Source organism: Babylonia areolata, chromosome 24 (assembly GCF_041734735.1).
Source record: "Babylonia areolata isolate BAREFJ2019XMU chromosome 24, ASM4173473v1, whole genome shotgun sequence".
Lineage (NCBI taxonomy): Eukaryota > Metazoa > Mollusca > Gastropoda > Neogastropoda > Buccinidae > Babylonia > Babylonia areolata.
This window is the reverse complement of record NC_134899.1, coordinates 45795182-45812296: the sequence shown is the minus strand read 5'-3', so window position 1 is coordinate 45812296 and position 17115 is coordinate 45795182. Positions and strand designations below refer to the sequence as shown.

Here is a 17115-nt window from a genome sequence, read left to right as displayed (position 1 = left end):
TACAACAATTTTTTTCGTTCCACACTTCGCCTGTCTTGTGAACTGATAAACTACATCATTTCGGGATAAAACTTCACCAGACAGCAAAAGCCAAAATCAAGGTAATTTAAGGGGGTGATTTTCTAATTTGAACTTTGTTGTTTGGAACTTTTGATGCAACAAGTCTTCAACTGAAAACTGTCTTACTGAACTACATGCGTTGACTTGGTTCGAAATCTTACACCAGTATCCGTATATTACCGCATTTCGCCATGTGTCAGAAACAGTGATTGTGTCTAAACTTAATCGGATCAGAGATAAATGTACAAACAAACCATAACAACGACGAAATTAACATACACAGCTTTTTTTTTTTTTTTTTTTTTTTTTTTTGTTTTGTTTTTGTTTTGTTTTGTTTTGTTTGTTTTTTGTTTGTTTTTTAAATATAGCAACCACGGGGTGCAAATGAACATATCGGAGATTTCCGTGTAACATATGTACATCTCACACGCTGTCGGAAACAACACATTCTCTGAATATGTGTTCAAACACACACGATTGAAGGGTGTTTGTCAAACCGATTTACGCTTTCCCACGATGAACTTAGTCTGCATGATTTATGTGGAAACAGTTCTAATTTTGTTTACATGTATATTTTTATTGGGTCGTTTACATGCACAGAAGTAACACAGAAAAGCAGAACTGAAAATTAATATACGACGTCGATTGCATTTAAATAGTTGAACAGACATTTTTTTTTCAGAAAATGAGTGTATGTGCTGCAGAAGATAGATGTGTTGACCACCTGTTGCAAGTAAAGAACGTGTAGTGTATTCATGAATGTGCTTGCCTTTGAATGAATAAATATACATCAAGAGGAACGGGTTGTTTACGTCTGTCACGCGGGTTTTTTGCGTAATATTTCAAACTTAATGTACCATTTTTACTGATGATCAATGTTTTATTATCCGCGGCAACGAATGAATATAGATCAGGTCTGTCTGTACTTGATTTTAATCAGGTTTGTACTTATTTGTTTCTGACCACTTCATGTTCAGACACATTGCCATGTCACAAAATGGCGCTGAAATTTTGGATGTTTTTAATAATTTTCAGCACATTTAAGACACAAGAACAAACAATATTCTCACAAAATTGTTGCAGACATTTCTATAATGAATTGCAATCCTAATAACATGTGAAACATTTGAATAATCATTGTAAATAAATGTTGTTGTTTTTTTCTGAATCAGACTGAGAGACTCCCATTTCCAACAAAGTACTGGAGACTGACCCATTTTCATTTTCCAGGCAGTCTTTGCTCTTCATGACTATCTGATGCACTTCATTTTGCCACCTTCATACTCCAGCCAGATACATTTTCTTTCCCACGCTAAACTGACGTGTCTACTGCGCCTGGGTTCGTGAGTCACATTTGCAAATACCGCTTCATTTCCACCGGAGAAAAATATATATTTCATACCGTTCTTTTTACATCAAGACATGATGTTGGTCGATTTTGCCATCATCTGCCTTCCATGCTTTCTGAATTAAATGTCTGGACAGTGCTCCGACATTGTTCATTGAAACAAACCTGGTTAACAGGTATTGAGATATTCATATACTACACGTTAATAAGCAGAGCATGAAGTATTTCCAAGTTGTCCATTGTGTAAAATGTCAACATGATTGTTCTTACAAACTAAATGATCCCGTGCTGCCTTCATAAATTCACCTTGTCAGGACTGGTAAGAAACTGTAAAACATTCATAAAAGCAAATTTGCGTTTTCTACCAATTTAGTATATAATAGATGAAATTAAAAATTTTTGTTTCCTTTTGATCCCAAAGAGTTCTCTTTTCTGTACGGTATCTGTCATCAGCCGCAGTGACCTAGGTATAGGACAGCATCAGCGCGGCAGCAGTCAGCCACAAGTACTGTACCGCGCTAAACGCTTTCCTCTGGCGACCCCTTATACCGCGCTTGCGTAACTCTGGCTTGCTCTTGCCTTGCAGATCTTTGTAAGGCGCTCTCTCATAGCCAGAAGTGTGATAAATAATTATTAAAAACTAAAATCTATATGGTCCCGCCCACCTACAGCCTTCATGTTTATATCAGCGTGATCAGTATGATTTATTCTATTTTATCGTGAAAAGAACGTTTTTGTTGCAGACATTTTGACCATTTTTGTATCTGTCCTGGACTAACACACACATACACACACACTCTCTCGGCTCTCTCTCTCATCAGTCTGTGTGTGTGTGTGTGTGTGTGTGTGTGTGTGTGTGTGTGTGTGTGTGCGTCAGTGTGTGTGTGTGTTCCAGTGTGTGTGTGTGTGTGTGTGTGTGTGTGGATAAATTTACCACCAGTGATGGACGCGGCGACGTTAGAATCAACAGATCTTACCAAAGCCAATACACAGTGGAATGCGACAATAAGTCTGTTTAATCTGCACCAATACACCCACCAGAGTTACGCACAATGATTCACAGACGCTCATAGATCATATATACACTTCCAATAAGAACAATATATTAGAAGCTTGTGTACCGATGTTCAACTGTAGTGACCACTACCCAGTTTGTGTCACTTGGGGAAAAAAGGAGTAAAAATTCCCAAATCAGGCCATAAGACAATAGCATTCCCAAATCAGGCCATAAGACAATAGCATCATGTTTTATTGTGTACATCAGTGCCTCCGTCTCTTTTCCTCTGTCAGTCTCTCTTTATACTTTCTCCGCTGCCAATCGTCTCTCATTATACCTGTTCGTAGTGTTCAGTCAGCCTCCCCATCTTTTCCGGAGTTTACTCTTCCCCTTAATTGTCTCAGTAAGTTCTTCCTTCTGCTCTTCACCACGCCCCATTCATATTGTCCCTGTTGTTACTTATCTATAGTGTCCATTGTATTGTACATAAATATCTATACTTATGTTTGTACATGTGTATGTAATTATGATGTCGCTGTTGTGAATTTGACTCTCACTTCTTTTTTTTCTTTCCATCATTATCATTCTTGCCCAGAGGGCAGGATGTAAACAAGCGCATTGTGCTTACTCCTTTACCCTCTTATTATGAAACCTTCTTTGGTTCGTTCTCTCTTTCTTTCTCTCTCTCTCTCTCTCTCTCTCTCTCTCTCTCTCTCTCTCTGTCTCCGTCTCTGTCTGTCGTGTCTGTCCGAGTGTCTCTCTCAGCACACACACACACACACACACACACACACACACACACACACACACATGTATTATATATATGTATAATATTCTTGTTGTTTTGTTGTTGTTTTTCTTCTGCTACTTGTTCTTTCCTCTTTTTCTTTCTTCTCTTGTTTTGTTTTTGTTTTGTTTTTTGTTTGTTTGTTTGTTGTTGTTTTTTTGTGTGTTTAAAATTTTTTTTTTTTATTGTTGTTGTTGTTGTTGTGGCATGTTTTCCATAAAGAGCCGTGCTTTGTATTGCACAAACGTAGATGTGTTTCATACGTTTCCGGTTTTCAGTTCGTCTTTTGAGACAAATATTGCGGATGGAGAATGAGAAACGAATTCCGCCAGTAAATTTCGTCTGCTTCACCACGGGCAAAGGGCCCAAAACCCGGTAGTGTGCAATGTCGCAGAGGCGTCATTCTGTTGTTGTGATCTCGCTTTTTTTGATAACCGTAACTTATGCCGCTGTTCCAGAAGAAGAAAAGTTGATCCAGCCACAAGATGCGCCCAACCCATCAAAGTATACCGATGGAGTGACAGGGAATGGAAAAGGAGTCGGCGTCGCGAACTCGAAGTTTGGTAAGTCACTAAGTCAGAAAGTGCACCGAAATTACGTTTTGGAAATTTTGGGGATGAAATGAGGCCGCTTGACTACACCTCAAATATAAACGAAATCAAGCGTGTGTTTAGGAGCATAACGTGTTGTTCAAAGTTGGTCAAATATATATTTGTTCTAGTCCGTGACAGATCGTATCATTGTGGGTGTGAAAGTGCAAAAAGTTACCGTATTCATTGTCACACAGTGCATGCAGTTAGTGTTGTCGCCTATTTAGACCCCCCCCCCCTCTCTCCCTCTGTGTGTGTGTGTGTGTGTGTGTGTGTGTGTGTGTGTGTGTGTGCAGATCTTTCTCTTCTCTTCCTGCATATGGAATATGAATTGTTGATGACTGTACTTCTATTTTTTTAATTATTTTTTTAGGTTGTTGTCCAGAGGGCTGGATGAGAAAAAATAGTGATGCTTATTCAAGATACTGCATACCCACTTGAAAAAAAGAAGAAGAAATTTTGTTTCCTTTCTTTTCTATCTCCCTCCGCCCCCCACCACCTCCCCCCCCTTCACCCCCCCCCACCCACCCACCCCTCTCTCTTGCTGTTGCCATGTGTATTTTTTATTAGACTTACTGTTTCATATTCACATTAGTAATTAGTATAGTATTTGTTAACATACACAAGGTATGCTTACAGTATGTGTGTGTGCGTGTGTGTGAAAAGAGAGAGGGAGTGTGTGTGTGTATGTGTGTTCTGTGTGGGTGTTTTTTTTTCCAGTGTCATTTATTAATACCATGCTTGTGGTTGTGTGTGTGTGTGTGTGTGTGTGTGTTATTGTTATCATGCTTGTGCCTTTATGTAGTATTGTGCTCGCATGCTATGACTTTAAGTAGCATTGTGTAGTGCATGCAGTGACATATATAATGTAGTATTGTGTAGTGTAGACCCTGTTTCAGGGCGGGGATTGGATGAAAAAAAAAAGCGCACCAGTGTTTATCTATTATCCTTGAAAATAAAGAATTTTGTCTTGTCTTGTCTTCTCTCTCTCTCTCTCTTTCTCTCTCTCTTTCTCTCTCTCTCTCTCTGTCTGTCTGTCTGTCTCTCTGTCTCTCTCTCTCGCATCTTTTTGTCACTCTCCTCATTCTCTTGCACCATCTGTTGATTTCTCACACCAATGCGTATCACCCCAAGTTATAAGGAGTTTGTGAATGTTGTCACCTCTAACGCCTTCAATCTCTTCCTTTCTCTTGTAATCTGTGTGTGTTGTGTGTGTGTATGTGTGTGTGTGTATGTGTGTGTGTGTGTATGTGTGCGCGCGCGCGTGATCAGGTTCTTAATTATTTCTCTGAGCTATGCTTTTCTGGATCTCAATCTGTCTTTCTTTCAGTTAGTCAATATCTCTCTGTGTCTGTTATTTTCTAACTGTCTCTTTCCCATTCTTTTACACATTCAAGAGTTATAAAAAATTATAAAGAATTTTTCCAGTGTTGTGGTCTTCTCCTTCTCTCTCTCTCTCAGTCTGTCTCTGCCTGTCTGTCTGCCTGCCTCTCTTTCATTTTGATTATTTAAAATTATTTCATTATAAGCAGTCTGGATTTAGAACAAACCAATGATGTCAAACCATATTTAAAACAAACTTTTTGTGAATCAATCATTTGGTGGCTTGTCAATTTAAATTTTGTAACCTTGAAATCATTGGAGCTCTTTTCGGTGATTTTGCAAAGGCCTTTGATGTCATCTTTCATCCTCTCCTCTTATGAAAATTAAAGATTTATTATCTAAATTGTAATTTGTATATTTGTAATATGTATATATATTGCGCACACACACACACACACACACACACACACACATCACCTTCACCTTCACCTATCCCGTAGTCTTGTGGACCGTTGGGGCCCCACAGGTGATCTGGCAACCAGCAATCTCCAATCCTCTCGGTTTTCTGACCTCCTGACTGTATCGCTCAACCTCAAGCCCGTCCATTCTGGAATGTTGTCCTCCCATCTCTTCCTCTGTCTGCCTCTCCTTCTCCCCCCTTGCACTGTGCCCTGCAGGAATGTCTTGGCAAGCCCTGATGATCTTGTGACATGGCCATACCATTTGAGCTTGCGTCTCTTGACCAATGTCAACAGGTCTTCGTAGGGCCCAATGACTTGCCTGATTCTGTTTCGAACTTCTTCATTCATGATATGATCTTTGTAGGAGATGCCCAGGAGTCTTCGAAAGCATCTCATCTCAGTGGACTGTATTCTCTTTTCTATTTCAGCTGTTAAGGTCCACGATTCACATGCATACAAGAGTATTGATGTCACCAGGGTACGCATCGGTCTGATCTTTGAGCCGAGTGCAATGTTCCGGTCGTTCCAGATGTACCTCAGTTTTGTGAGTGCTGCTGGAACAGTCAACAGTCAACATCGGAGGCAGAGCAGTCACCAACTTATGTTTCGCCGACGATATTGACGGCCTAGCAGGAAAAGAAGAGGAGCTAGCTAGCTTAGTGGACCACCTTGATAAAACCTCTAGAGCCTATGGCATGCAGATCAGTGCAGAGAAGACCAAACTGATGACCAACAACACCAATGGCATCAGCACTGACATAAGAGTGGATGGCCAGAAGCTAGAAACTGTCCACAGCTTTAAATACCTGGGAGCAATTGTGACAGATGAGGGATCCAAACCCGAAGTACTCTCCAGGATTGCACACACACACATACACACACACACACACACACACACACACACACACACACACACACACACACACACACACATATATATATATATATATATATGCATATAATGATATACATACATATATATATATATATATATATATATATACATATACAGAGAGAGAGAGAGAGATCGAGAGAGAGAGATCTTAGTTATTAACAATTTATCAGTATATATATAGGAAACAGTGTAAAGGCACCCTGTGAAGTATTTGTCAATGATACTGATGTTACTACTAAACATGCCAGTCATGTTGATAATATGTAATGTGTCTTGCTCCCTTCAGGTGATTATTGATCAATTCACTGTTTAGAATTATGATTATAGCATATCCAAAATCTGCTTCTTACACTTCTTACCTTCCCCTTGAAAAAAGAGAGAACATGTTCTCAGACTGAAAATATATCATGACTTGGTGAACTGCTGTGAGAAGTGCAGATTATGACTGATGACAGTGCTACTTTACTACAGGGCCTCATGCTTCCTGTCCAGAATTTGTGCTCACTGACAGCAGCCTCAGGAGTGGGTGAGGGGGAGAGGGCAGCCAAGTGAGGGAGGGGGTGGTCTAAGGTATGAGAGCACAATCTGTTCAGACATTTGGGGGGAGAGGCAGCTTTTTTCCCCCTTCTCTTTTAATGTAAATTTGTGTATTGCTCATTGTTCAGTTTGCAACATAAAGCAAACGAGAGGCAAGGCCTGTGTAAGATTATGTTCTTGAATATGTATATATATATATATATACTGGCTCCAAGGCCTTTCTCAGTGATGTTCTGAGTTGGCAATAAAAGCAACAAACTTCATATAAAAAAAAAAATCAGTATGCTGATGTGTAATCATCCTAGGATGTGTCTCTGTAAGTTCTGTTACTTTTTTTTCTGTCTGTCTGTCTTTTTTAATTTAACTGTCTCTTTCTTCCTCGTACATGCACACACTTGCTCGTACAGAGTGACACAGACATGCATGCGCACACTATTTTCTCAGTCTTTGTCTTGTCTACTTTTTCTCATGCATGCATGTGCATGTACACACACACACACACACACACACACACACACACACACACACACACACACACACACACATACACTAATATACACACATCATCAACTATAGATTATCTGTTATCAGATTGACTTTACATTGTGCTGGCAAGAACAAACAAGAAATGATTGAAATAATTCTGAATAAGGGATGTGTCCACCTGCATGTGTATGTGTGCAAAACACACACACACACACACACACACACACACACACACACACACACACACACACTCACACACTTATGCACACATGCGTACACACACATGGACTGGACTCATGTGCACACACAGACACATACACACACACATGTACACACATGCATTCATGTACACACACACACACACACACACACACACATGCACACGTGTGTGCGCACAAACACACACACACACACTTAGACTAGACACATGCACACACATACACACACATGCACGCACGCGCGCACACACACACACACACAGACTAGACACATGCACACACACACGCACACACACACACACACACACGAAACTCTTAGAAGCAATATTAAAACATTATTTGGTAAGCTACTTCATCTTCCACATCATGAACTTCCACATTATCATTTCCACAGCAGAGTGGTTGGACTCAAAATATGTGGACGGACAAGTCTCATGATGGATGAAAGAGACCTAGGGAAAATCTATTGAGAAAGGCCAAGGTCCCACTTGTACTTGTAGGGTGAACTTGCATACACACACACATACACACACGCACTTTTTTTCTTCTGTATTCTGACATCCAAACCACAAGTTACATGGTTCTGGTTCTTTCCTTCATTCTGACAATACTCTATGGTTTTCAAGATTATAGAGATAAATTGCAAAGTTATGGACTATATACTCTCTTTTTTTATTTCTACTTTTTTCTGAGAAGGTCAGGGGGTTGGAGGGGTAAATGGCTGAATGTCAGTGTTAACTGTTACAAGGAATTGATTAGTGTGGTGATGAACTGCAAAAATTAATTATGGATATATTCTCAACTCTTTATCTTTTTTTCTCTCTTTTTTATTTTATTTTTTTTTTTTTTTATGAAGAAAGAGTAAGATGGGAAGTGGAGGGGTGTGGGGCAGGGTCAATGTCTGACTGACAATGTTGATAGTAACATATGTCATTCTGTGTTATTATTTCAGACCTGCTAATTGCAGACCACTTGTAGGTGTGTTTGTTAGGTGTCGTGTAGGTGTGTTTGCCTGCACCTGCCATGTAATCAGTCTGTAAGCCAGCATCAGGTTCCCACCCTCCTTACTTTACAGTGTGTGTGCACTATCCTGTTTCTCTTGTTTCATGGCTGACTGGCTGAACTCAAGCCAGGCCAATTAAAATGTCATAACTCTGACACACTGCTCCTGCTCTTTTTCCTTTGCTCCCAGTCTGAGTCATCAGAAATGATCCATTGATACAAAGACATTTGTGTGTGATTATACTTACAGGTGTGTTAGGGGACCATAAAGTCAGAATGGAGGGGAAAAAAAAAGAAGGAAAAAACAGTACTCAGTATCAGCCTTGCTTGACAGGATTTTCCTCTTTTTATTGTTTCACACACAGCATGACATCTAACAGGAAGCAGACACCATCTGTTATCTGTCCGTCCGCTCTTCTTTATGTGCGTCTTTCTCTGTCTCTCCCTGTGTCTCTGTCTCCACTTCTTTCTATCACTCTCAGTGTGTTTGTGTGTACACATGTGGTTTTCATGTGTGTGTATGTGTGTGTGTTGTGTGTGTGTGTGTGTGTGTGTGTGTGTGTGTGTGTGATGAAGAGATGTAGTATTGAGCCCTGTGTTTTTGTCACAATGGTACATGTATACACATCAGAACCTTTTTCTTGAGCACAGCATTTGACTGAAGTCAGCAAATATAGAAACAATGAGGTGTTTATTTTGGTCTGTCACAGATCCTACAGTTTGATTTATTTGGTATCATGATGGAAAACTTATTTACCATTTGAAGTAAAGAGTGTTGACAAAGCAAAGATGGTTCCTCTCAAGTTTTATAGTGGTAGTGTTTGAATGTTGAAAATACATCTTCACCATTTGATAGGAGTGTGTGTGTATGAGAGAGTGTGTGTATATGGGTGTGTGTGACTTATGTCTGTGTTTGTGTCTATCTGATCTGTTGTTTGTCTTTGGACACTTGATCTATGGTTCACAGAAATGATGTACCCAGTACATTAGTGCTATAAGGCTAGTTTTGTTGAATACAGTTCTGATAAACAAAACTAAGACCTATTTTTAGATTAACAAGGCAAGTGAGAAGACACCCCCACACACACACACCCCACACCCCAAAAAAGTGTGTGCACACATATCTGCAAGCAGACACACATGCATGTATGCATGTTAATATTTATGCATGCATACAAATGTATGTGTGCGGTCACACAGGCATGTGCGCATGCATGCATGCATGCTTACACACACACACACACACACACACACACACACACACACACACACACACACACACACACACACACACACTATTTGGAGTCACTTCTGTTTCACATAACATCATGAGAAACCAGGTACAGTTCCATTAATGAACCACAAAGACTTGTTCTTGCTCTTTTATGATATTTATTGAAATTATTCCTTCAGTCAGTACTTTAAGTAAGTTTAACAGTGCTCTGACTTTGACCATGGATCCTTTTCCTGGTTACATAATACTCTTCATTCACAATGTGTATCATGTTCAGAAATCGGTTTGGTGTACTTGTATTTTTTAAATTTCAGGAAGTCAACAGCTTAAGTATTCACAGGGTTTGTTTTTTTTGTTTTTTTTATATGCCCTTTATTACATGGAGAGATACAAGAAGATGAGTTTTGCATGTCTGAGTCAATATAGCAAACTAACTAGTCTCCTTAGTTCAAACAGTGAGAGATAGATCTGTACTCATAGCAGGCCAGAGAGAAGTCAGTGAGTGGCTTGTGTTGTTTATTACTTTTTGTCAAAACAGATTTCTCTGTCTGAAACCCAGGCTGCTCTCCCCAAGGAGAACACACCGCCATAGTGCAGTCACCAGCCATGTTTTTTTGTTTTTATTTTTCTGTGTGCAAGTCTGTTTGTTTTACTATCAAAGTGGATTTTTTTTTTTCAACATTCATTTGCCAACATCAATCCTTTTGTAGCTTTGGGTTCTTTTATGTGTTCTATTGGAGTGTTTGCTTCTCAATGGACCTCAATTTTGTTTCTGTTGTCTCATCCAAAAGAAAAGCACACACATGCACATGCACACACACACACACACACACACACACACACACACACACACACACACACACACTCACACACTCACACATGCACACATACATACACACACACACACACTAACACACACACACACACACACACACACACACACACACACACACACACTCACACACACACACATGCACACACACACACACACACACACACACACACACACACACACACACACACACACACACACACACACACACATCATTTTAGCACACACCTAAACACAGTATAGTTTTGTGACACTGTCAGATGTTCCCAGACAGACATGCACAGACAGGCAGAATGTTGGTTTTGGCAGGCAGAATGAGGATTAGAGAACGCTGTCTAAAGGAAACACTTTCCAGAGAAGTTTTACACTGAGAGTGGTGCACACGTAGCAGAAGGGAAGTATTAGCACTTTTGAAAACAAGATCTTTTTCTCAACAGTCTTAAACAGTTTTGGTTAATGTTGTATGTAAACAGGATTGACTATTGCTCTTTAACCCCATCAGCGCTGAACCTTAGTGAAGTGAGATCACTGTGCCTTGAGTCTGAAGTAAAGTTGCTGCTTTTTGTGTGTTTGTCAATGGTGTCATTGGTTCTGCTGATCAGAAGTAAAGCAATCCAAAGGGGAAGAAGCCCAAATACAGAGCAGTGACTGACATCCTGACCACTGAGCTCTGTCTCATCTCAGCGAGGTCACAGCCCTTCACTGAGGAGCTTACTTGTCAGCAGCAGTCAAACGGTTAAATAATCACTGTCCTGAATTTGTTCATTCATGCATACAAGGATAAATTTTACAGTTGTTTTCATACTTTTCTTTTTTTGTCAGCAGATGTATTGTGTTGCATTATGAAGAATGTTTTAACAACTTGTTCACTAAGTGCTCATTTTGCCATTAAATGCTGCTGCTGCCACTAGTACCACAATTACTCTTCTTCTTTTTTTCTTCTTTTTTTTCTTTTTTGTTGTTGTTGTTAGTTCAGCAAAATAAGCAGTGATTCTGTGGTGGTCATAAAATGTGCCCACCCATCCTTGTATGCATGTATATGACACATCCATGCTTTTGCTCATGCACATGCTCACAGAGACACAGACAGAGACACAGACACACACACAACAGAAAGGTTAGTTTGAGGAGCCTGTATAAAACCACCTCCCCAAAAGAACGACAAACAGCTAAGCAAGCCACAAAAATATACCCAGTGTGTTGACACTGAGGGGACTGGGCAGATCCCTGTACAACACCAGGCACTGACCCCTTAACTGCTGAACGTGGTGACAGGAGATCAGGGTGCAGTCTGAAAAGCAGTCACTATGTTTTGAGGTGACAGCCCTTCACTGACATCCTGACCAGTCTTACCTCAGTGAGGTGACAGCCCTTCACTGACATCCTGACCAGTCTTACCTCAGTGAGGTGACAGCCCTTCACTGACATCCTGACCAGTCTTACCTCAGTGAGGTGACAGCCCTTCACTGACATCCTGACCCGTCTTACCTCAGTGAGGTGACAGCCCTTCACTGACATCCTGACCCATCTTACCTCAGTGAGGTGACAGCCCTTCACTGACATCCTGACCCATCTTACCTCAGTGAGGTGACAGCCCTTCACTGACATCCTGACCCGTCTTACCTCAGTGAGGTGACAGCCCTTCACTGACATCCTAGTCAGTCTTACCTCAGTGAGGTGACAGCCCTTCACTGACATCCTAGACCGTCTTACCTCAGTGAGGTGACAGCCCTTCACTGACATCCTGACCCGTCTTACCTCAGTGAGGTGACAGCCCTTCACTGACATCCTGACCCATCTTACCTCAGTGAGGTGACAGCCCTTCACTGACATCCTGACCAGTCTTACCTCAGTGAGGTGACAGCCCTTCACTGACATCCTAACCCGTCTTACCTCAGTGAGGTGACAGCCCTTCACTGACATCCTGACCAGTCTTACCTCAGTGAGGTGACAGCCCTTCACTGACATCCTGACCCGTCTTACCTCAGTGAGGTGACAGCCCTTCACTGACATCCTGACCCATCTTACCTCAGTGAGGTGACAGCCCTTCACTGACATCCTGACCCGTCTTACCTCAGTGAGGTGACAGCCCTTCACTGACCAGTATACTTGTCAGCAGCAGCTGTGGGGTGAAGGTGCGTGCACGCAGAGCCTGTAATCAGGCAGAACAGGAGTGCTGTGCCAATGACCCCTCCGCACAAAACACACCTGTAATACATTCCTCCTGTGGTCAGTCCATACAGTCCATGAGGCTGACCTTTTTTTTCCTTTTATTTCTGCTTTTGTCTTTGTTCTTCATGGGTAAGGTACATGAGGCTGACCTGGTTTTATTTCCTTTCTTTTTCTATCTTTTTTTTTTTTCCATGATGGGTAAGGTGGAGAGGCACAGATAGTTTTCTTGTGTGGGGCAATGTGGGTGAGTGTGTGTGTGTGTGTGGTGGAGGTTGGGTGGGGGGAGGTAGGGTAGAGGTTGGTGATGTATTGGTTTTGTCGTTTAGTGCCAGCTTGTGCTTTTCCCACAGCTCTCTTTCCTGTTATCAGGCAGTGTCTTTTTAAAAGGGTTGTGATCAGGTTTATGTGGGTTATTTTTGTACCTGTGTGTGTGTGTGTGTTTGTGTGTGTGAGCATGTACTTGTGTTTGTGTGTGTGTGGAGAGGAGGTGCATGTGTGTGTTTGTGATATGACATGGATACTTATAATTATAGCGCCTATCCTGGGTAGAGCCGACTGAGAACTGCCTTTTGGCGCTCACCACTTGTTTCCTGTATCATTCAGTCATGCACACACACACACACACACACACACACACACACACACACACACACACACACACACACACACACACACTGAATACTGACATGGATTACAACATCTTTAATATGCATATTTGATCTTCTGCCAGCTTAAACACAAGAAGGGGGTCCAGGTCTGAGCAGGGAGGAAGGTGGCAGAATGGTTAAGACGCTCAGCTGCCAATACAGAGAGTCCGTGAGGGTGTGGGTTCGATTCCCGCTCTCGCCCTTTCTCCTAAGTTTGACTGGAAAATCAAACTGAGCGTCTAGTCTTTCGGATGAGACGATAAACCGAGGTCCCGTGTGCAGCACGCACTTGGCGCACTGAAAAAGAACCCATGGCAACGAGAGTGTTGTCCTCTGGCGAAATTACGTAAAATGAAATCCCCTTTCATAGGTACACAAATATGTAAGCATGCACTCAAGGCCTGACTAAGCGCGTTGGGTTATGCTGCTGGTCAGGCATCTGCTCAACAGATGTGGTGTAGCGTGTATGGATTTGTCCGAACGCAGTGACGCCTCCTTGAGAAAGTGAAACTGAAACTGAAACTGACCTGGGAGACTTAACTCACTTGGTGTCCCAGGGATTGAACTCGGGAAACTTGGGCAAGAATCCAGTGCTCTAACCACTTGACCACTGCACCTGTTTGTAGACATGTATGTTTGTGTCTTAATTGCTCAGATGTCCCATCAAAATTATTCAATTATTTCCTTGAGTTTTGAACATCCTTCCTCCTCTGCACACTTGCACATGTGCACACACACACACACACACACACACACACACACATTTACGATAGAATAATGATTATTCATTGACTGGGTTATTTTCATCTGCAACAAACTGTGAAATTATAGGTCAGTGAGGGGAATGGAGAGAAAACAATGGGGGAGCTCAACAGGCAGATAAGTGAAGGACCACCTCGTGTGTTCCGGAGTTTCCTGCTTGTGTAGCGCCTTCCTTTGTGTAGATGGCCTCTTTGGGCAAAGTCCTTCAGTGATATGCAACATGCAACACTGGTGATGGATGGGGAGGAAGTGGTGTGTGTCATTGTCACAGCGCAACTGACGCAGCGTGAGGAGAGGAGGAGTCCTCACTGTGCTGGCTGTGTCAGCTGTCAGTCTTCTCCCTTTAGCAGTCCCTGGGCTTTGTGTGTGTGTGTGTGTGTGTGTGTGTGTTAGCAGGTTTGGTGATTGCCTAAAATGGGAGGCCTGTTCTGATAAGGTGGAGTGTGTGTTTTTGGAGAAGCACAAGTAGCAGTCCTCAGTTATAGGTCTTTCCACATTGTGTGTGTTTATGTGTGTGTACGTCTTGGCACATGTATGCTGTGTCCACTTGTCACATGTGCTTTGATTTATATGCCAACAAAATATTCTATTGGCAATGTTTGTTTATAGTACAGCTTACTGGCAACACTGGTTAACACAAATCAAAACACTGGCAATGTTTGGTGAACACAAAAGAAAATACTTGCAACACTGGTTAACACAAAAGAAAATGCTGAGAATGTCAGTTGGTACAAAACAAAGTATTGGCAACACAGGTTAAGACAAAACAAAATATTGGCAAAGTCAAGATTTGTTAACACACGACAAAATATTGGCAAGATTGGTTTATACCACTGTGTCTGAACCCTATAATTTTGTAATCTGATCGTTTTAACCCATTGTCTGCTGAATCTTGGTGACCAGTGTGGCATGATTATGAAGTGCAGTTACTACTTTTCCTGTATGTCTGAGAGGTGTAATTGATTTTTCAGAACAAAAATGATGTATTGTCAGGAGCAAGAACTCCACATACAGAATGGTGACTGACATCCTGACCTGTAAGCTCAATTTTACCTCAGTGAGGTGACAGTCCTGCACTGACATCCTGACCTGTAAGTTCAATTTTACCTCAGTGAGTTGACAGTCCTTCACTGACATCCTGACCTGTAAGTTCAATTTTACCTCAGTGAGGTGACAGTCCTTCACTGACATCCTGACCTGTAAGTTCAATTTTACCTCAGTGAGGTGACAGTCCTTCACTGACATCCTGACCTGTAAGCTCAATTTTACCTCAGTGAGGTGACAGTCCTTCACTGACATCCTGACCTGTAAGTTCAATTTTACCTCAGTGAGGTGACAGTCCTTCACTGACATCCTGACCTGTAAGCTCAATTTTACCACAGTGAGTTGACAGTCCTTCACTGACATTCTGACCTGTAAGCTCAATTTTACCTCAGTGAGGTGACAGTCCTTCACTGACATCCTGACCTGTAAGTTCAATTTTACCTCAGTGAGGTGACAGTCCTTCATTGACATCCTGACCTGTAAGTTCAATTTTACCTCAGTGAGGTGACAGTCCTTCACTGACATCCTGACCTGTAAGTTCAATTTTACCTCAGTGAGTTGACAGTCCTTCACTATCAAGCATCCTCGTCAGCAGCAGTAAAGGTGTTAACCCATCAGCACAGATTATTGAAGAGCAAGAGTCATGGCACAGAAATCATTTGTTGCTCTCTCTCTCTCTCTCTCTCTCTCTCTCTCTCTCTCTCTTTCTCTCTCTCTCTCTCTCTCTCTCTCTCTCTCTCTCTCTCTCTCTCCACACCTCTCTATCCCTCACCCTCTCTCTGTCTCTCTCTCATCCTTTTACAACAACAACAGCAGCAAAGAGGATGTGGGGTGGGGGTCGCTCCTTGCTCCTTCGTGACCCATTCATACAGTGTCAAAGGCAAAGAAGCTGAAAGGTGCAGTGTGTCCTGAGTCAAGACCCTGGGTATTGAACAGCACTGGGGACAAAACGTATCCAGCACTAACAGTCATTGAAGACTGTTTATTTCCTTTGTTAGATTCTTTAATATCTTATTTAACTCCATGTCTTTGAAATCCATACACATGAAAAAAATATCCTACTATTGAACACGCACTTGAGATTCAGTGTATCAAGCACTACAATGTTGCTGCTGAATCATTGAACACCTTTCATTTTCTCTACCTTTTTCCTTTTTCATTCATATTTTTAAATGCACACACATGAAAAATGGTGAGCAACAGATCAAACACATGTACACACATACACAAGCTCAGTTCATATTCTTTCTTTTTTTTCCTCATCAAATATCACCTTTAGTGAAAAGACAAACTTACGAAAAACAACCGATTAAATGACGATCACACTCCATGTCCTATGCAAACTGCTCATCCCAGAGTCGGGGCATTTCTCGTGGTGTTCTGCCTGAGACAGGTTTTGAGTTCTTTGAAGTCAGTAAGAAACAAGACCTTCATTCTGATTTGATTATTGTACATGCTATGTTTTAATTTCAGCAGGCCATTTTAGGCTGGACATTAGTTTGTGCTGGTTGTCTTAATCTTGAGGTTTGGATTTTGAGTTGTCTTGTGTCATTGTGTCATCGATCAAAAAAATGTTTAATCATTTAGAATTATCTTGTGCAACCCTTTTTTTTTCTGTCTGTTTTTGGTTGTTGTTGTTTTTGGTTGTTGTTGTTTTTTAACAGAACTGTGTCAGGGACAACTCTTTTGTTGCTTTGTGTTCTTTTTCATGTACAAACCT

General features: G+C 41.4%; 1 protein-coding gene across 1 annotated transcript in view; it reads left to right on the top strand.

Moving 5' to 3' along the window:
- The first annotated feature begins 3516 nt into the window (after positions 1–3516).
- The window catches only part of LOC143299125 (stromal interaction molecule homolog), a 45209-nt gene continuing 31610 nt past the window's right edge, over positions 3517–17115 (top strand). The window contains exon 1 of the mRNA XM_076612254.1: positions 3517–3755. Coding sequence (XP_076468369.1) covers positions 3578–3755 — 178 coding nt within the window. The 5' untranslated portion in view covers positions 3517–3577. The remainder of the gene's footprint in view (positions 3756–17115) is intronic.